This window comes from Vanacampus margaritifer, chromosome 13 (genome assembly GCF_051991255.1).
Source record: "Vanacampus margaritifer isolate UIUO_Vmar chromosome 13, RoL_Vmar_1.0, whole genome shotgun sequence".
Classification (NCBI taxonomy): Eukaryota; Metazoa; Chordata; class Actinopteri; order Syngnathiformes; family Syngnathidae; genus Vanacampus; species Vanacampus margaritifer.
Window position 1 is genome coordinate 16,062,034 of NC_135444.1, and position 20,953 is coordinate 16,082,986.

Consider the following 20,953-nt stretch of genomic DNA (forward strand, 5'->3'; position numbering starts at 1 on the left):
CAGTCATTCTCGCTCCCGTGAAAGCTACGGCGCCCTATTTTCTAAGGGGCCAGAAGACAAGTCAGTCCTAATAGTGGCGTGCCAGTTTTAGTGGGAAAATGTCACCTCCCACGTGAGCCATTACTGCACACTACTGAGGAATAATGAGATTTTGCCCCTTGTTGGGTTTACACAAGCAGGCCATGTACAAAATTGGCTGCGGTGAAAATGCGGACAGATTTACAATGACAACAAACGACATCAGTCAAGCGTGGTGAAAGACTTATTGTTCTTGGTTGCTATATGAGGCTTGAACAAACTGCTTTGGACATGACATGAAGGCTAGCTGGTGCGCGTTTGTATCCAAAGTGGCGCTCGGGGGAACATTTATAGTTAATACAGCTGCCCCCCTGTGTGATTAAGGGTGTATTTGTACTTGCTGTGCCGGATTTAGGGGTGATTCCACCTCCCTTGCCTGCCCCCCAATCACCTGTCAACAGTGCATTTAGATGTGCCGTCACTGTATTAAACAACATTGCAATATGATTTTGGGTTGTTTAACACCTTAAAACAGCTTTCTCAAATCGTATGTCTCCATCTTTTCCAGCCTCCCAATTTTTGTGTGTTTTAATAAGGAAACTTTCATTTTAGTAGGGGTGTTAGAAAAAAAATCGATCCGGCAATATATCGCAATATTACAGCGTGCAATTCTCGAATCGATTCGATATGCGGCCGAATCGATTTTTAAACATACATTTTTTTATGGGAATATTCAACAAAACGTCTTAAGTAGGGTTAGGATTCACACATTAAGCATGGAAGAATGTTATATTAATGGAACATTAAACCTTAATATTTTTAATTCAGTGCTGTTCAAACATGAAACAGACTGCAACCTGTTTGTTAAAGTTATAAGCCTGAATTTTCAGATAAATAAATACATTTTCATACAAATCTTACAGTGTACATGTACAAGTTAACTGATTCGTATTTTCTAAATTTGAGGTAAAAAAATCGCAATAATCAATTTATAGATTCGTATCGGGATTAATCGGTATCGAATCGAATCGTGACCTATGAATGGTGATACGAATCGAATCGGCAGGTACGAGGCAATTCACACCGCTAAATTTTTGTACTTTTAGTTTAGTCTAGTTTAGTCTCTATTTCAACGTGCAACTAAAATGAAAAGATAATGAAAGAAAACACCTTCAGAAGAAAATAAAATACATATGAATATGTGAAGGGAAGGAAAGAAAATGTAAAATGAAAATGTCAATCCATTATCATTATCTCTCATCTAATCGCAGCTGACTCTAAGTGAAAGGCGGGTTACAACCTAAATTGGTCGCCAGCCAATCGCAGGGCACAAGTAGACAAACTATTAATATTTCAAGTTGCTAAGTGCAGTTCTAAACACAATAAGTCCCTTGCTCACGTTTTTGGCAGCATTTTTCTCTATTTATCGCTGCCTGGTCTGTGTGTGCGTCGCAATTCTGTGCTTAAATGTGTAATTGGATGTGGTCCACATTGGCTCGTGCTTTCTTTTGCTGATCACTGGCCTGAAACCTCCAATTGAAAAAGCGCTCTATCTCTCGCTTGTGTTTTTAATTATTTTTTTCCCTCTCGGGCCGTCACTCCCGCCTGCTTTTTCACGCTGCTCTTCCTCCCTTGGCAGGCTTCATCGCAGCAGCTGAAATTCACAACGTCCGACTCCTGTGACAGGATCAAGGACGAGTTCCAGTTCCTCCAAGCACAATACCACAGGTGAGACGACATGAAAACAAGAGTTAAAAGCGGCTACAAATGACCTGGCCTGCTTCTAATTTAATCTGCCGCTATAGTGCCGGCCTATTTCCAAGGCATGGTATCATTGAAATTGCCATGATTGATTGCTTTTCAGAATTGTTACTTATGTGCTGCATTGGGAATGGAATGCCTGTGATAATGTCTTAGTGAAGCAGCATGTGGCTCATTATCCAAGATTGTTTGGCACGCTACGGTCTAACTAACTGATCGCAATTGCATGTTTGTAATTTGGCATTTTATTCCACTATTTTCTGAATGGTTTGTAGTGAAGGGATGGCACAAAGTTGAGCATGTTTAGCAAAAGCTACGGCATACATTTCAAGTCATATGTGTGCTTGCTGCACGGCAATGAGACCTTCCTATCATGTAATCGCAGCTACCTAGCGGCACAACCTGTTATTTTATGTCCAAGGAAGGGAATTTACTATTTGAGGATGCAATATAATTGATTCCTCCCTTTCACCTTTCTTTGAAGTCATGCTACCTTTTCGGTTAACTAATCTCCCCATTACGGTGAAAGAAGTCTCCCCCAGAGCGGCAGTTCTGAAAGATGAGACATGGGCTTTCTCTTTGTGAGGGTTGACGTCCTTCCTGGTTTGTTCTCGTGTATATTTGCATCTAGGAAAGAGAGATGAAAGCCTGGCATATTTCCAGCTTGAAGACGATCCCTTTTTCTTCGTTTGGTTTGCAGAGCTTTGCGACGTATCACTAACATCGTGCATGTTTTTTTTCTACTATTTTTTTTTGTTCATTCCTTCAACGGTGAGCAGCAGAATTTAGCCCCTGTCAGAGAGCCAAAGCACAGTTGAAAGAAAACCGTTTTTTTTTTGTGCCTGTTGACTTGGGAGAGGATTTTAAAATAAGGGAGTCACAGTGGAAGCTTTGTAGTGAGACGCTGTATGTTGTGGAAGCTTTTAAAAGGCAAATGTACAACAGGCGTTCCCCTGGGTATAGTGGCAGCCATTGAATTGTCGCCGTCTTCCTTCTTCCTCCGCCTCCTCCTCCTCCTAATTCCCCTCTCCCTCAGTCCCATGCATAAATAGATCAGGGAATACATCAATCAAAATAAAGATGACAGCGCAAGCGATTTAGAGGCGGAAGAATCGGCAATAAAACTCCATCAAAGTGTCTTTGGAGAGCAGCAGTGCATGCCCGCCGGCTGATGAGCGCCAATCGCAGGAGGCGCACAGCCAATGCCAGGTAGACTGGCAGCAGGGGGGGGGGGGGGGCTTGTTGTCATGACAACGCACCACAAAGCCTACAAATATACACATGGAAAGCAGGAAGTGGATGTGATGCTTCTCAGCCGGAACATGACATTGACGTTTGCTACAACTCTAGAATACAGAGAACGATACCTGGTATCGGTACTCGCTCATCCATAGTTGATGTTCCACAGAGAAATTCATGAATAGGTGAATTTTATGGTTGACTGTGGGATAAACATTATCAAGAAATGATATGAATATGAAGTGACGCTAACTTTGCAACTGGTGGCGAAATAGTAAAAAGTACGGATTTTTTTAATCATAATTAATCACATGACTTCAATAGTTAACTCACGATTAATCGCAAATTTTATATCTGTTCTAAATGTACAATAAGTACTCTTAACATTAAAGTGGAAAAGATGTTAGTTAGAAATATGGCTGCAACTTTTAGTCATTGATACAGTAATTTCATAATAAATCATAACATTGAGTTACAATTTAAAAAGATTGTGAGTGTGATATTGATTTGTGTTAAGGTAATATTTCTGCCACTAGATGGCATAAATGCATTTGTAAGACGTTGGTGACAGCTTACTGTGCATTTTTTTTTTCATATTAGAAGCTATGTAATCGTTAACATGAAGTAACTTGTGAAATTCTGTACATTTTTAAAATGATAAAATACAACTTGACCCCAGTCTCCGCAAATATACAGTATGTATTTTTATTCAATTCATTACTGATAAATTTTGACGTAGACATGTCTTCTGCGTTGCAACTGGAATTCCCCCAGTACAGGTTTTCCAAGTAAGGGGCGGTCATTAAAAAAATTTTGTGGCGTTAAAGGAACTTTAAATCAGGGATCCTTAACCATTGGGCCGTGGCCCAACCTTGGGCCGCAAGCGCCATCTAGTGGGCCGCAAAATAATTTCCGTTTTGTAACTCTGGGCCGCGACGGCCGCAGGCTTCGTTCGTACACATGTAGCAGTTTTTTTTTTTAACCAAATATTTTCTCCAAAAAACAATCTGTAATATTACCCATTAGTATTATACTAAATTCATTCATAATCCTCTTCACGCAATCGACGACGCTGTTCCAAAATTAGAAAGAGCGTCGCGGAACCTCCTTTGAATGAGCTGCTCTTGACGCTCGCAAATATCTTGCATCTAATAACGCCAAAAATATGCAGGGAAGTAATGCTGCACGTCAGAATGTCATGTTTTCCAGGTTTTGTCAAACATTCAGCCCTCGTCATTTTTGTCCAATGGGAGCACAGATTGTCACGCGGGTCGACGTGATTACACAATATAGTGAACCGCACCAAACAAACAAAAAAGAATAGACGAATGGACGCTGCAATTAATTTCTGGTAAAGATGTTAGGCTGCTTTTTTTTTTTTCTAAGAAGTTGATTCCGACGGTGTCAGTGTTTACACAAAAATGACCACATTGTATCATGTTATTTGATAATGATTTTATAAACCTTAACTAGATTGAATTTAGTTATTAAATACAAACGATAATAAGTCAACATAAATCATAATTTCTGAATGGGCCCCGGGGTCACTTTTTACAGGAAGGGTTAGGCCCCAAGGTAAAAAAAGGTTCCACTGCTTTAAATTAACTCAAAATGAACCCACTAATTTCGGCACCCCTAGTAAAAAGTGATGGAGTGCACATGAGAAATGTGACAGCATTAGCTTCGTGTGGCTTTGTGACACAGCCCGTGTTATCTGTCACGCAGCTTTCATTGCCGCAGACAGCATCAATGTACACAGAGCATCAAGCAGGTTTTAGATCTATCTGCCATGTGTCTGTGCATATCTTTACAACATCCCAGTCTTATCCATCCTCGCATGGGATCACACCTTGTCAGACCGGCGTGCCGGCACCGGCTCTTTCAATCAAACGCACGCGGGTGATTTTTCTTTCCCCCTGTCGTGTTCATTTTACCATCTGGCTGACTTGTTGACGTGTCCTCCTTTTTGTCCCGTCGCCTCGCGTGTCATCACGGCTGACGTGATTACAGCTAATGGCCTGTGCTATATTTAGACTTGCCTGCTTTCTGGTTGAGAAGTAGACGTTTTAGCACGGTGGTTTTCCCGCTGGATTCTGCTTGTGATTTCGGGAAGGTCAGGATGAGAACAGTAATGATGGTCAAGATGGCCGACAAGGGGGTGGTGCTGATGAAAATGACAGTGACGAGGGATGAAGTGACCGCTGCTGACTCTGCTCGACTTGTTTCCTCCGCAGCCTGAAGCTCGAATGTGACAAGCTGGCCAGTGAGAAGTCGGAGATGCAGCGTCATTACATCATGGTGAGTAAAGGCGACCCTTTTTTTTTTTTCAAGACGCAGCATGTGTTTGTTATTCAAGGTTATTTTTTAGCACCCTGTTCCAAATAAGTGTAAACTGTAAACGAGGTGGCTCATGTTTTGTATGAATTTGACCAAACTTTATTGACAAAGTTACATGGGTCACGAACCTGCTACCCATGATTTAATATCCACATTAACTCTTTGACTGCCAAAAACGTTAAATAACGTTTAGTAAAATCCTATGGAGGAGTGCCAAAGACGTTAAAAGACGTTTGTTTCAAAACAGAGGTGAAACTAACCATTTCCTATTGTTGATTACTGAAAAACGGAATAAGGTAGAAACAAACTTTTTTTTTCTGATGAAAGATGAGAGTCCAATCTTTCATTTGGTAGTATGTGTGTTTCCATAGTCCAAACACATAATTTTCTGTGGACCTTGAAAGATCAGTCAAAATGCTTAAATCGGCTGGCACCCACGGCATCCCTTTTCTGAAAACGTCTGGCAGTCAAAGAGTTAAACTAAAATAAAGTAAATCCACAATAATTCTCTTTCATATGTGAAAAACAAAAATATTGTCATGTCTAGCCATAACATGGACATATACTGTACATAAACAAATAATCTAGGGCACAGAATACAAACATAATTCAAAAAGCCTCTTGCCAAGATATTGTGTGCGTGATTGATGATCAATAAAATAGACGATGATAGGACACCCAATAAAAGCATTACAGTGTTCAGTTATTACCCATGCTGCCAAGCGCATAACATGTGCCAGGATTAATAGTTAGTATGTAAGCATGAGCAGGGGAAGAAGCGATTAGATTTGCACTTGGCATAAATAAAACGGTGGTTAGCACATCTGCCTCACAGTCAGCAGATAGCTCGTGCTTGTGTGGGATCTCTCCAGGCTTCCTCCCACATTTCAAAAACATGCGTGTTAGGTTTATCAAAGACAGTAAATTGTCCATGTGTTTGTGTGCATTGTCTTGCAAATTACGGGTAACTGCGATATCATTGGCATATTTCTCAAACGATGACGATTTGTGGTTGATTGGGGGGGAAATGTAATTAGCACACATTTGTTCAATACAATGACCTAATTTGTCTTTTTTTTCTTAGATTTTATTTATTAAACTCATTCGCTGCTTACAAAGCAGTTCTCCGCATACTGTATTGCCAGCCATAGAGTATTTTGACTTCGAGACCCACAGACTGTTGTTTTTGAACGTGTCAAAAGATAGGGTGGAATCTCTTCTTTTACTTAAGTTTGTCTACCTTTTTAGTTTTTTTTTTTAGTAATCAGCAATAAAACATGGGTTTGTTCCACCAAAAACGCCATTTTCTGACAAAAAGTGGAAAAAAATGTTGAAAAGAACATAGACTTAACACTAATAGTTTTTGCTTCTGACATCTCAAATTTATAAAAACACAACTTTTGCTAGCATATTTTATTTCCACACGACACATCCTTTCTACGACCTACCATTACAAATGCTCCGTTTTATACTCTACATCTACACTTTTTTTCTTCTATTCAAAAACTGTGCTGAGCTCAAATTCAAAATCGATATAACGCCACCATTTACAGAGATCGTTTGGTCATTAGTATTACAGTGATTTACAAACAGAGGTGGCAAATCCAGGTCCCGAATGTAAAATACCTGGCCAGAATTTGGCTTTAGCCCCTGGCGCTAGCTAGCTAGCTCTCTAGCAGGTAAACAAGCACCACGGGAGCTAGCTAGGGAGCTAGCTAGCTAAGACCTGGGGCTTAGCTAGCTCGGGAGCTAACTTAGTTAGCTAGCTAAGACCTGGGGCTAAAGCCAAACTGTGGCAGGGTTTTTACTTTCTGGACCTGGATTTGCCACCTCTGTTTACAAACCTGAATTTCACAGATAAACTGGGCGAGACCCTCTTTGACGCAGACTCGTTAACAATTTACTTGATGAATATATTTGTTGTTGGCAGGAAATCAGTTGGATTTCAGTCGACAAATATCAACATCCATGACAGTCAATGAGTTAGTTAGAAAGTACAAGGGATCCTCGGTTCAGGTCGGAGAACACGTCATAATCTGCCACTAAAATAGGCTAACGCGGTAGTCAACTCACAGTTAGCATAACACCTCTAAGCCATAAATAATACAACATCCATCGACCACCAATATAACAAGCAATAGCATATCCTAATATAGAAAATGCGTCCCACCCTGAATGGCTCCGACAAAAATGGCGCAGTGTTTGTCCAGCTTGAGCGTGTGTTTTGCCAGTCTAATAATCAGTTGATCCAACGAGCTAATCGCCCAATCCCCCAAAAAACAAGACCTCGGTTGAAATGGAGCACACGATAATCCTATAAATGCTGGCAGCCCTTTGTCTCCTCTGTGCTCCCTAAACAACCCCCCTCCGTCCTTTTTGTCTCCACACATACATGTTCACGCACACACACAAACACGCGCACACGCACACACACACACACACACACACGCCCCACCTCGGGCTAATCTCATTGTTGCTGGCAATGTAGCCCTGTGATGTTTTGCCTCTAATTGATCCTCTGACTGGCTTTAATCTCATCTAATCTATGCCACCACACCGCTCCCTCCATCATGAGACACACACACACACACACACACACACACACACACACACACACACACGCACTTTGAGGCTTTCCTTCTGTCTGCACTCACTGAGCTGTACACACACATAGGAAGTCAAACGCAAAATTATGTAAACACGTGTTATTTAGCAAAAGGTCATGTTTCTTTTTTGGTTTTTGTTTTGCCTAAAGCCAATGTGACTTTTTAATATCACGTGCTTGCCCAAATTAAACTTGACTCAATATGCAACTGGCACTGCAATCACTCACCAACTGCTAATATGCTCTTATCACAATGCATTTGCTTGAGTAAATCCTATTTTTATCACAAAACTGGCATTTATCCAACAATAGTTTATTTATTCATAGTTTTTTTTCTAAATCTTCTCCTTGCGCCCCTAAAATTTGAGGTTAGGTCCTGTCAGTAGTGCCTTATCACCTAAAGGAACATGTTTTGTCTACTCTACATTGTATTCAGCGGAAATGTACAAAATAATGCTTACAGCCTCCTTTTCAATCACTTCTGCTAGCAAGCCTGGCCTTGTATCCACGCACACACACACACGCACACACACGCACACACACAACCTTCTCTAATAGCATATCAGGTTGCCCCCGCTCCCCCGGTCGGCAGCACCTCCATTTCCCAAGCGCTGTAATTACTTTAGGGAGCTTCCACATGTGCTCGTGTGCTACACTGAAAAGCACAGACAAAATGTGGGTGCGTGAGATGTGTATGTGTGTGAGATTGAACAGTACAACTGAGTGTGTGCGTGTGTGTGTGTGTGTGTGTGTGTTTGGTGTGTGTGTATTTGTTTTGGAGTCTCAGAGCCGGTCCCTCCTGCAGACTGAGTGAGTGATTAACTGGGTTTACGCCTAGAGGGTGGCCTTCTCATTAACACTCAACACACACATACACGCACACAAACAAAACACGAGCGCATTGTCTATTGTCGCTCCTTTTCTTTTTCACTTCCTGTTTGCTGTTTGCATCCGCTCGTTTTACCAAATTGTTGCCAGAATGTTGGCTGCTTAAATGATAATGACGTGGACGTTAGTTTAGACGACGTCTCAAAATGGATGTTTTTGCATCGCGTCATCAAGAAAAAATATTTTTTTGCCTCCTCACATATACGCCGGACCAAATGACCTAATTTAAGACTTTTTCAAACTATGAACCACCTCTTGGCCGATTTTTTTTATTTTTTATTTTTTTTGGGGGGGGGGGGGGGAGCAGCACAATGTCCATAGGGTTGAAACATAAATATGAGCTGACACTATTTAATTTTTACATTGTATTTAATTGTGCTTTATTTAATTTTTTCACTCTTGCAATACTATGGATTGCTATTTTTTCTCAATAAAACACATTCAAAAAATGTTGCTAGTGTTTTTTACGGGGCTGGAACATATTAATGTCCTTTCTATTCATTTCAATGATGAAGGATGACTTGAGATCAGCGTGTTTTGAGTTACGTGTGCTCATGGCATGAATTAACCTCATAAGTACCACCGCATTTCAAAATGCGTTTGACGCTATGCTAACAGAAGTGTCTGTCTGTCTCTTCTTATTTCCATCTAGTACTATGAGATGTCCTACGGGCTCAACATTGAGATGCACAAACAGGTGAGCCATTGCTTCTGCTAACATCATCTTGGTTAGTATGCAATGCTGCTTTTGCATACAGATAGATCAGAGTAACCGCTAACAAAGGCGAGACTACCTCCCTCATTTGTATCCAACCACCAACATTGTACACTGACAAAAAAAAAATCATCATACAAGTGTCTACTTGTGCAAGTTTGCTTTATAAGCACAACAGTCACTTTTTTAAGATTTTTTTTTTTTTTTTGGCATATTTCCCCCGCCAAATGTTTCTAAATTGTACAAGCTTTCCAGAAGAGAAAGGCTAAGAAAATCTTTGTAACAGGAAACAGAGGTTTGAGGTGCTGAGCTGATACATCAGCTGTTTTGGCTGAATCTGCGGGAGTCATTCATGCTTTGGCTGCAGGAGGGAGAAGAGCGATCATGGACCTCATCCACTCTCTCAAAACACACACGCACATACACACGCTATTGTGATTGACGACACAAACTGGCAGGCGTGAGGAGAACCATGTAGGCTTTGACTTATGGACACATGCCACGAACCTGATTTAAACCCTTTCACATGCATCCGGGTCGAATGTACAGAGCTGTCAGGCATTATTTTTTATATATCGTCGCTGCCCTGTGAAAAACACTTATGTCCATTTATTTTATTTTATTTTTCACGTTTTTGGTATGTCTGCTTTCACCCCCCCCCCCCCCAAATGTAAAAAAGAAAAAGAAAAAAAGACACAAATGTACATAAGTATTTTTTTCAGGACGACGACGATATGTATCATTTACATAAGGAAATAATCGCATATTAAATCACAATGGAGGGAGGAGGGGGGGAATCAGCATGTCTTGCTGCATACATTTATTTTTGGCTATGTCGTGTATGTGCACATGAGTATATTGCAGATATCGGTGTGTCAGTGTATGCGCGTGTGTGTGATTTCTTTGTGTGAGTGGATGCAGAGAGGCGCTAGTTCCATTAGAGAGTTGAAATGGAAGGGGATGTGTGGAAACGAGCACGGAGGAGCGTTCATGTCGAGGCCCATTGTGCGCCAACACTCCGCACCCCCATCGTCACCTCTGACTCGATTTCCTCTCGTTCGTTCCCTCTTCACCGTCCTCCATTCAAGAAAGGATTCTCTCCTTTCTGGCCGTACGCTCTCGTCTTCCTTTCACGCCTCTGCTTTCTTTTTCCGCTCGTCACAAGGCCAAGTCAAAAGGTTGAGCTGGAAGTGCTCTTACTGTTCCATCCCATTTCTAGAAGATCTACTTGGAAATCTGATTTGTGCCATGACATGAAATGAAAAGCACATGCAATGGGTCACAAACCTTCCATATTTCAAAACAGCCGCTTTTATGAAACAATAGAAATGGAAATATTCAGTTCTAGGTTTTGCGCAATGCACGTGGGTAGGAATGTAACGACAAAGGCGATATCACAATAAAATTGCCATAAAATCATCGTCGTCATGTCACGATATTAAAGCAGCACATCTGTTAAAGAGGCGAGGTTGTATACCATTTGTGCAGCTCTAGCACCCTCTGATGGCTAGTTTATTAGTGCGGTTAAATTTTAATTAGGAATGTTTTGGCCACTGCGGCGATTATCAGTCCTATAAATCAGTCATACTAGCAAATATTTTTCAAAAAATTATTGCTTTTGGCCCTCTTCCGAACACAAAATTGTGAACTACATGAGCCATGATTGCGCCACTGAGCCAGTAGGAGCACATGACAATGACATGGCCAAGCCTATTTCTCAGTCACTGCTGTTATGTACAAAAACACTTTTTCCCACCCCCAATATGACCTTTAAAAAAAAAAAAGTATTTATTTATATGTTGACTTTTTACACCGCATTGTGAGCTTTATTATATCGCCAACCTCCCCACAATATCGTTGCAATGATCATATTGTGAGGTTTGGATATCGTTCCATCCCGACATGTGGGTAGCATGTCAGCCTCACAGTTCTAAGATTCGGTGTTCCAATCTTGGCTCAGGCCTGAAAATGTTGAAATTAGCACACAAAATATTACAGAAGCCTTGACAATGTAAATTGTTAGCCCAATAGCATAATTGACATCAAGTCACAATATGAATACAAATAATACCAATACGCTTATTGAAAATATGTTTTTTCTTTGTGTGTATATTCTCAGTCATCCCTGTCATGGTTAACTGGATTTCTCTTGTTTTTTGTGTGTGTTTTGTCCTTGTCCTTTTAAAAATGATTTATAGCAATTATGCTAATAGGCTAGCAAATTGGCTGGATTATAGAACGGAACAGGCCGTACATAGCCATATATATATATATATATATATATTTCAGTTGATATATGTATATATATCAACTGAAATCAATTCCGTTTTCCACCATATTCAAATTTTTTGAGCTGCACCATCAGTCGTTGCAAGTGCGTGTTGTAGTTAACGTGAATATACTTGAACATGTGTTCATTTTTTATCCCCCTTGTGAACAGCTGCCGACATCTTTACAGTCGGGGCTTGTTTAAATTGGCATAAAAAAGCAGCAAAGGAGTCTCCGAACGGAATTAACAATCCTTGAAGCGACGTGTCCGTCCAGCATTCGACGTCCACTTTTCTTTTTCCCCGACACACACGATATTCCCGCTGTCAGTGAGACGAGGCGCCGAAACAACACTTGAAGTCTGCCAGAGAACAACGAGCAGAGAAAGGGAGGGACGGGAGAACAAAGCTCGGGAAGATGACAGGGAGCGCAGATAAAAGCGGCAGGAAAAGTGGAATATTTGTTAGCGTGCGGCAAGTCCCACAAAGACGTTTTCAAGATGCGTGTGTGTGTGTGAGCCAAGCAGAGCGCCTGATTGGAGACGGGAGTCGTGCTCTGCATGCCTAATGACTGCTACTCTCGCCTCATCTCGCCACCGATTACGCTCTAACACCATTAGCGCTCATTTGCATATCTCGCTCGGATTGGGTGATTAGCAGCCAAATGTGATAATAGACCCGTGTGAGAGGACGATAGCAGGGATTGTGCACAATTAGTGTGTGCGTGCGTGGGTGTGCAAGAGGGAGAGTTTGAGAAGGTCATACCTGCTGTTGCTCATACGAATGAGCATGTCCTTGGAATCACAAAATGGTTGTTTTCGTGTCTCGAGGGTTTAAGGTTAAATCCCGGGATAGCTTCTGTTTTTTTCCCCTGCTTTTCAACACATCCAATGAAAAGACCAACAACAACATTATGGGTTGCTTATACAGAGCGTTTCAGTCTAAAAATGTGTTAAAAGCAATGTGGCTTTGGACAGATAGCACAGTGGACTTGTGGTTAGCACGTCTATCTCGCATTTATGAGGTTCTGGTTCAAATCTCAGTTTTCCACGTGCTTGCGTGTGTTTTCTCCAGGTACTTCATTTTCCAAAAACATGCAGGTTAGGCTCATTAAAGACTCCATATTGTCCATAGGTGTGAGTGGGAATGCTTGTTTATAAGTAAATTATATGTGATCCTGTGATTGACTGGCCACCATTTTACCATGAAAGAAATATGACTTTTCTTTCTAAAACTATAGACCCCTTATTTTGAAAATATGACTTTATCAATTTAAATCTTGAAAAATGTGGTCTTTCATCTGGAAGAAAAAATTGTAATCTGATCTCTTTATCTGGAGAAAAAATCTATCTTGAAAAAAAATGTTCATTTGAAAAAATAAGAATGATCTGAAAACAATATTATGTTTTTTGTCCTGAAAAATATGACCGAAGACAATTATGACAATATTATGATGATTTTATCTAGAAAAATACAGCTTTTTATTTTGGGAAAAACTGAAACTATTTATCTTTCAAAAAAAATTCCAATCTTGAAATATCCATCCATCCATCCATTCTCTGAGCCGCTTATCCACACCAGGGTCGCAGGCATGCTGGAACCTGTCCCAGCTGTTGTTGGGTAAGAGGCGGGGCACACCCTTAACTGGTTGCCAGCCAATCGCAGTGCTCTAAATATTTTGAAAAAATATGTCTTGATGTCTTGAAATAATGCATTTTTTTTTTATCTTGAAAGAATATAACGTTTTTGACAAAAATAAATCTGGCTTATCTTAAAAATAAGACTTCTTGAAAATAAGACTTCTTGAAAAAAAAAATACTTTTTATCTTGAAAAATATAGAACTTTCTATTTTGAAAATGTTTTAGCTTGGGGAAAAAATGTGTTTTTTAATTCCAAATCTCAGGGAAATACGACTTTCCTTGTTGCAAGCAGCTAGCGTGAGAAGCTAGCATAGCAGTCTACTGTCTGTCTACCCCAACACGTGTTTCCTCATGCACGACTCGAGTCCACAGAAAATCCAAATGACATTTCACAAAGACTTGGTCAAGCTGAGGCTCTGTAAGAGGAATAAAATTATTTTGTCCTCTTTGCGTGTTCCAAAAATGAAGATAGATTTAATGTAAGAAAAATACACCTTTGCAAAAATGATTTTTAATCAATCAGAGATCTCTGGACAGATATCAGCCTCTAATTCATCACTTAAACAGGTGGGATTCAGAGCGTCAAATGTAGTTCTTCCGCATGTACAATGGTTTCTTATAGTTAAAAAGACCTCCTCTCTTTCATTTGTAGACAAAACATACTCTCTGGGTATTTTTCCATGAGCTATGGCGAAAACAGAGTCAGGTGTGGGTGTTCAAAACAGATTCTGTTCTCAAGGACCAAATGTGTTTTCGCACAAAACGCTGAGAAGGAACTTTTTTAGACTAAATAGTATGTCCCAGTTTAAGGTCAGATTATACCGAGATCAACACCATCTGCTCTGCACAGGACACAAAACATTTCGACAAGGTTAATATAAAGAATTAAAATGTTAATAGTGTGTAACAATGGTTGATATATGAAATGGAGTATTAAAAATGTTATAATATCTATCAGCTCTCAAGTCAACAGGAATGGGAAGAAAAACAGGAAGTAGAAACGAATGCGATCCGATAAAATGTTTCGGTGAAGCAACATGTGGCTCATTACTCAAGGATATTTTGTCACCAGAGCTCCGAGCATTTGCTCTGTAAAATCTTCTCAAAAACACAATTCTTGGTGTTTCCTTCCTGTATAATATAGTAGAGTGGTTGTCTTTTAACAATAACATCTCCCCTTTTTCTCCACAGGCTGAGATTGTGAAGAGATTAAACGGGATCTGCGCACAAGTCCTCCCATACCTGTCTCAGGAGGTACACGGAAAAACACGCACGCACGCACACACAAATGACCCTCAAGCCGAGACCTTTCATATCCGGGAGTGAGATCACTCTCATTCCCACTTCGTTACTGCTACACCACACTGACCCCTTCCCTCGGTGTTCCCAGTTTCCCACCTCCACCTACCGTACATGTGTGTGTCATAATAAATAACTGTGTGCTTCAGATAAGACGTGTTCTTATCTATGTGGCCACCAGGGGGGGTTGACCATCACCATTACTTCACACCGTGTGTGCGTGTGCGTGTGCGTGTGCGTGCGTGAATAGCTGAAAGGTGTCAGGATCTATGTTTGGAAGGTCGATATTGATCTAACCCGTCCTCCCCTCTTTTCTTTCATTGTGTCTCTCCATTTAACACCCCACCCCACCCCCACCCCCTTGTGCAGCACCAGCAGCAGGTCCTGGCAGCCATCGAGAGGGCCAAGCAGGTCACCCCCCCAGAGATGAACTCCATCATAAGGGTACGATAATCCGGCACGCCCTGTGGCCTTAATGACTGCTTGGTCATTGCTGTGATAGTGCATATTATTGTCATTTGTATTCCAAGTGTTAATTGTTGGTTAAATGTTTGAGGGTGCGATGCCCATTTGGCTTAAAATTTCCTGGCTATTGAACAATTAGGCTTCTATTAAGATTTTTTTTCTCTCGCAAAAATTTGACTGTGTTCTCTCGAGGTAGTCTAATATTACAATTTTTTACAACATATGATTATATAGTTGTAAGGTTAGAGATTTTTCTCGAACCAGTATGACTTGGTTGTTTTTTTAAGACCCTTTCTTACAAAATATCACCTTTTACCTAATGTGTTGTTATATTAACACTTACTTTTTGTCTTGAAAAATTCAACTTTATTCATACCATTCCATTATATCATTCCATCTTTTTTCCCTAAAAATATAAATATAAGTATATACTCAGAATATTTAGACTAACTGCAAATATCTTAATTTTTTTCTCATAATATACTCTCTTTATCTAAAATTTTTATTCCCATTGTGTTCCTGCTTTTTACTTCAAACAATGAATTTATTCACAAATTTTCTTTAAAAAATTAATTAATTAATTAATAATAATAATTATTATTATTATTATTATATATTATTCTAAAAAAATATTTAATGTATTTATTTTGTATTCATTTTATTGCTTTATTTATTTATTTTTTAATATTTATTTTTAATATATTATTTCAATTTCTTTCCTTGGAAGAAAAAAAATCAGACTTCATTAGGCCCATTCGTCTTCTGTGGCTTTTGGTGTCTGCTACACTTTGATGCATTATTTAAGAACGCAACGCGTGCGAGGATTTGCATGCACACACAAATTGTCAGTCAGCATGTATTGGCACTCTGTTCAGATGTTTGTTTGTTTTTCTTCTGCGCAATGTTTTTGACAGGAAGACTGCTTTTTGTTGTAAATCCCGTATCGTATTTTTATAAAAAATATTATTATTAAAAATATGATATACATAATATTTATTATTAGTATTATTAATTAAGCAAGTAATTAATAAAAAATAAAAAACGCCCTATTGCCCTGCCCTGTTCGCAAGCCTTCCTTCTTGTACTATTCTGAATGATCCATTAACGGCGTAGCGTCATGGGAGATGGCGTTCGAGCCCGTTCCTGGGCGTACTGACTGAGTCTAAGTGGCGTGCTTATGTGTTGTGTGTAGCAGCAGCTCCAGGCCCACCAGCTGTCTCAGCTCCAGGGCCTGGCACTGCCCATGACCCCACTGCCGCTGGGCCTGAGCCAGCCCAGCCTTCCCGCCGTCACCACCTCCTCCGGTCTCTTCTCGCTCTCCTCCCTGCTGGCCTCCCAGGCACAGCTGGCCAAGGAGGAGAAGGCCTCGCGCGAGGCCGCCGACAGCCACCGTGAGGAGGACGGCGACAAGTCTGACTAAGCGGTGCACCCCTCAACCCCCTCCGTCCCCGCGCCCAGGCCCCCCTCTATCTATCTATTCCTCTGTCTCTCTCTTGAGGTTTCAATGTGGAGACTCCCGTCTTCCGCTCTTCTTCACGGAGACAAAATGGGCCCCTGAGCTTCTTACCAGACTCCGACTTTCTTCATATTTTCATGTCTCTTTTTTATTGAATGTTTTAATGATGCCGCTTCATGCTCTTTATTCCTCCTTCCTTTTCTTCTTTTCTCCTCCTGCCTCTTTTCTTCTTTCTACCCACTGTTTGTCACGACTGACTGCGTTCAAGGCTGCTGGGAAGTAGGAAATTGCTCCTTTTGAGACATTCCACTGGAAAGTAAATAAACAATGAGCAGGCATTTTAATGGCTTAATCAATCCTTGAATTGATTAATGATGTCTTGAAGTGAGTACAAATGGTATGCACTCTGGATTCCATTCCTAAAACATGCATGTTAGCTTCATTCAAGACTCTAAATTTCATTCTACTACATTGCGATGTCGATTTCAGTTTGCTTAGTTGTTCAAACGTACTTTTCGTGCAGAACAACTTGTGATAAAAGCTAATGTTCATTATAATCAATACATCTCATTCATATAATCAAATTCATGTTTTATCTGTGGTCGGAAATGTGACTTTTCCCCAGTTTGCTTGAACGCAGCGGTCATGGTAAACAACAGTACTTGTTTGTCTGGCCTACCAAACACACTTGCAGTAATTTCTGGACTATAAGCCGCTACTTTTTTCACTTGCACGCGACCCTGCGGCTAATACAAAGGTGCAGCTTATCCATCAGATCACAAGGAGGCGTACTATAAAGGAAGCGCAAGAGCGTCAGGCAGAGCAAAACAAACCAAGTGAGCCCAAATACAGTAGGAGAGACAGAATGAGAGCAGGGACAATTTGCGCCCTCATTATGGAAAAGAAAGTAGCGGGAACCCGGTGTGGTAACATAAAAGCACCTGCGGCTTACAGTCAGGTGCGGCTTTTATGTGTAACAAAGTCGAATATTCCCCAAATTTAGCCAGCGTGGCTTATTGTCAGGTGCGCCTTATAGTCCAGAAATTACTCTTAAGTATCCTATAAACAATTTTTTTTCTGAGAAGATTGCATGTGTCTGCAACATTTGAACTCCATTGGTAACCAAAACAGCAGCACCTACAGAAGCATGTAAACGACCGCGGAGTCAAAATGGGTTGTGTGTGTAACTGTTTCAATTTGTAGACGCTATTGTCCACCCAGACGGACTTTAAAAAGGAAAAGAGTGGGCCTATTTGAAGTTGGTTGCTAATCCAAACAATGGCACCTAGAGTCCAGACCTTAAATTAAAACGTACAAAGGAGTATTAGGGTCACACTGGGGATACGATGAGAATAGCATTTTTTCAACTTAAACTAAATTAAACTTTAAGATTATAGATTTGTTCTCATTTTCATAATATTGCAACTTTTTTTGTACAATTATTATTGGAAAATTGCTTAATTCTTATACTTTTGTGTAAAAAAAAAAATAATAATATACTGTAATTTTGTTCTCATAATACTATCACTTTTTTCTCAAAAAAATATCCAACTTTTTTCGAGAGAATGGCAAACAGCCATTCTCGTAGTTTTATGACTTTTCTCAAACAAAAAAAAGATTTACTGCACTGTCTTAATAATTTAACTTTTTTCTTCAAAAGATCTGATTTATTATCTTGAAATAGCCTACGTCTCTGTTGTCACATAACATAATATACATAATATATATGAAAGACTTTTTTTCTTTAAATTTTTCAACTTTTTACAATAATCTTATCCAAAAAATAACTTTATTCGAATATTTCATCTTTTAAAATAAAATTAGATAATAATTTTTAAAAAGTAATAAAACTTTCTATAAGGAAAAAAAAGCACTTTTTAATCCTCCCTAAAGTATGGCATAACCTGATTTTATTTTTTTTTATCTCTCTCAGAAACAGCCAACAGTTTTTCCCACTTTCCGACATCGCTCTGGTCAGGTGATTTGTTCTTTTCAGTGTGGCCTTAATACCCCTGGGTGGCAACTGAAAGCGCCTCATTAAACCTGTGTGTATGTTGTGTGCGTGTGTTAGACAGCAGGGGGTCTTGTGTGTATTTGCTGCCCAAACCACAAGGCGGCAAGAAGACACGCATACGTTCCCCCTTGTGTGAGCGTGCGTTTATATACGTACAACTATAGCTTATCAGAAGAATCCGTTTGTCTGCTTGTGAATGCAGCGCATCATCCTGCCTCTTTTTCATGCTGTGCTCATTGTAGTGATGCCACACACACACACGTACACACACACACACACACACGCACACACACACACACGCCAATGCATGATTCACAGGGGATGCAAATTTGATTTTTTGATATTTTTTTTTTAAGGGAGCTTTTTTTGTGATTGTTGTTTTTTTCTGTGTTGAATATTCGGTATATTTTAGTGGCGTTACTGCCTGCCATATAATGAAATCAAAACCTCAGCTGTTGTTAAAAAAATGTATCCCACAAATGATGGTCATAAATAATAATAAACATATTTTTTCATACATTTAGTGTGGCTCTCCTGATAGGACAAACCCTGATGTATTAGTTCACATAGCCGGAGGTGATGACCTCAGCGTACACTTGGACATGCATAGAAAGCTTTATGTGTACATACAGTATATTCGGGTTGGTTTCTACTGTTTGGGGTGGGTGACCTTTGCCCCTTTTTCCTTTTCCCTCTTGTTCATCCCGCGACTTTCTAGCTCATAGCGTGAAGCATTGTAAGCTTTGTAAGGTCTTTGTTTGTTTTTTAAAATACTTATTTTGTGTATAATGTAAAACCTGAAAGTGGAAATGTTTTGTGTCCTACATCATATCTACATTTAAACAACAACAACATCAAAAAAAAAAAAAAAACTATCAAAAGTACAGCAGACATTTATGTGAAAAAAATATGAAATGTTGTGCAGTAAGGAAGGACTTCTGGTGCCTTACAAATAAAGTCAATCAAATCATAACCGGACTCGCTTGCGTTTTCTCTCACTTTGACCGGCACATTTCCTCAAATAGAAGCAATTTGAGATAATTTATAGTCATTATGATGTAATGTGATGGTTGATTTGAAGTTGATTAATTAAAGATGTCAATGAGCATTAAGTGCAAATATGTCAGTTCAAAGTCGTTAGAACAACAACATACACGTAACATTTTTTGTTTCACTCAAAAGGCCTGTTTTCTTTCAAATATTAATTGCCAGCACAAATATTATATTTAACAAGTGTGCTATTTTTGTTCAGTATATGTACTACTCCTATTTTGGTTAGTAACAAAACGCATAAATTATTTAAATCTGAAATTACAATACTATGTCATGGGTGTTTTACATCAAGCTCCGTCAACATACTGTATGAATTACTGAAGTGCTTGTTGTTCCCTGTACTTCCACTAGGAGGAGATGTTGTTTCACCTCAAGCGTCCTGAAAGGTAACGCATTCTCACACACATGTCTGCCACTGAAGAAGGCTGCTCTTTTCTCAGCCACGTGTGACCGCACCAACGTGGCCGATTGACCTGTTCACACCCGCTTCTGACGCTCTAGCAGGGTTTATTTACCCTTTTACAATACAGTGTTTTGCTCCACCCCTTTGCAACGTAACTGACAACAAAGTTGTAATGAGGGGAAATTTAAAGAACTGCATTCACGTTTTAACAAGTGTAGAAAAAAAGTCACCACTGTATTAAATAAATGAAAATGTCGTAAATTTAAAAAAAAAAAACTGCATTATTTTGGGCTGATACTGTATTGTACAGAGCAAATGCATAGCTTGCTTTATAGGGCTTTACTGTTGTTCAATTCTATATATATATATATATATATATATATATATATATTCTATCTATAAAAAAAAACTATCTTGAAAAAAAACGGACTTAACATGTCCTTTTTACAAAAAACTTTTTTTTTTATTTCTTAGAGAAAATACTATTCTTTATGGATTAAAATATGACTGTCACCTCAAAATACATCTAAAAAAATTTAAATGTACGAAAACTTTTTATCCTGAAAATATCTGAATTTTTATCAAAGAATACAACTTCTATGTAGAAAAATGCCACTTTTAATTTTATCTTTAAAACGTTTTTGACTATTGTCTTGAAAAAAATTACAGTCTCACAATATGATATTACAACTTGTTTATTTGGATAAACAAAAGGATCTATGAAAAATGACTCCGAATAGAGAAAAAAGAACACTTTTCATCTTGAAAATAAAGGATTTTAAAACACTTTTT

General features: G+C 39.4%; 1 protein-coding gene across 2 annotated transcripts in view; it reads left to right on the forward strand.

Moving 5' to 3' along the window:
• Positions 1-19,678, forward strand: part of tle5 (TLE family member 5, transcriptional modulator) — a 36,469-nt gene extending 16,791 nt beyond the window's left edge. Inside the window, exons 2-7 of one of the 2 annotated variants that reach the window (XM_077584604.1) lie at positions 1,658-1,746; positions 5,253-5,316; positions 9,501-9,545; positions 14,663-14,725; positions 15,140-15,214; positions 16,428-19,678. In XM_077584604.1, the coding sequence (XP_077440730.1) occupies positions 1,658-1,746; positions 5,253-5,316; positions 9,501-9,545; positions 14,663-14,725; positions 15,140-15,214; positions 16,428-16,655 (564 nt within the window). In that variant the 3' untranslated portion in view covers positions 16,656-19,678. The remainder of the gene's footprint in view (positions 1-1,657; positions 1,747-5,252; positions 5,317-9,500; positions 9,546-14,662; positions 14,726-15,139; positions 15,215-16,427) is intronic. The other variant, XM_077584605.1, reaches the window with a different exon arrangement.
• Positions 19,679-20,953: the final 1,275 nt, after the last annotated feature.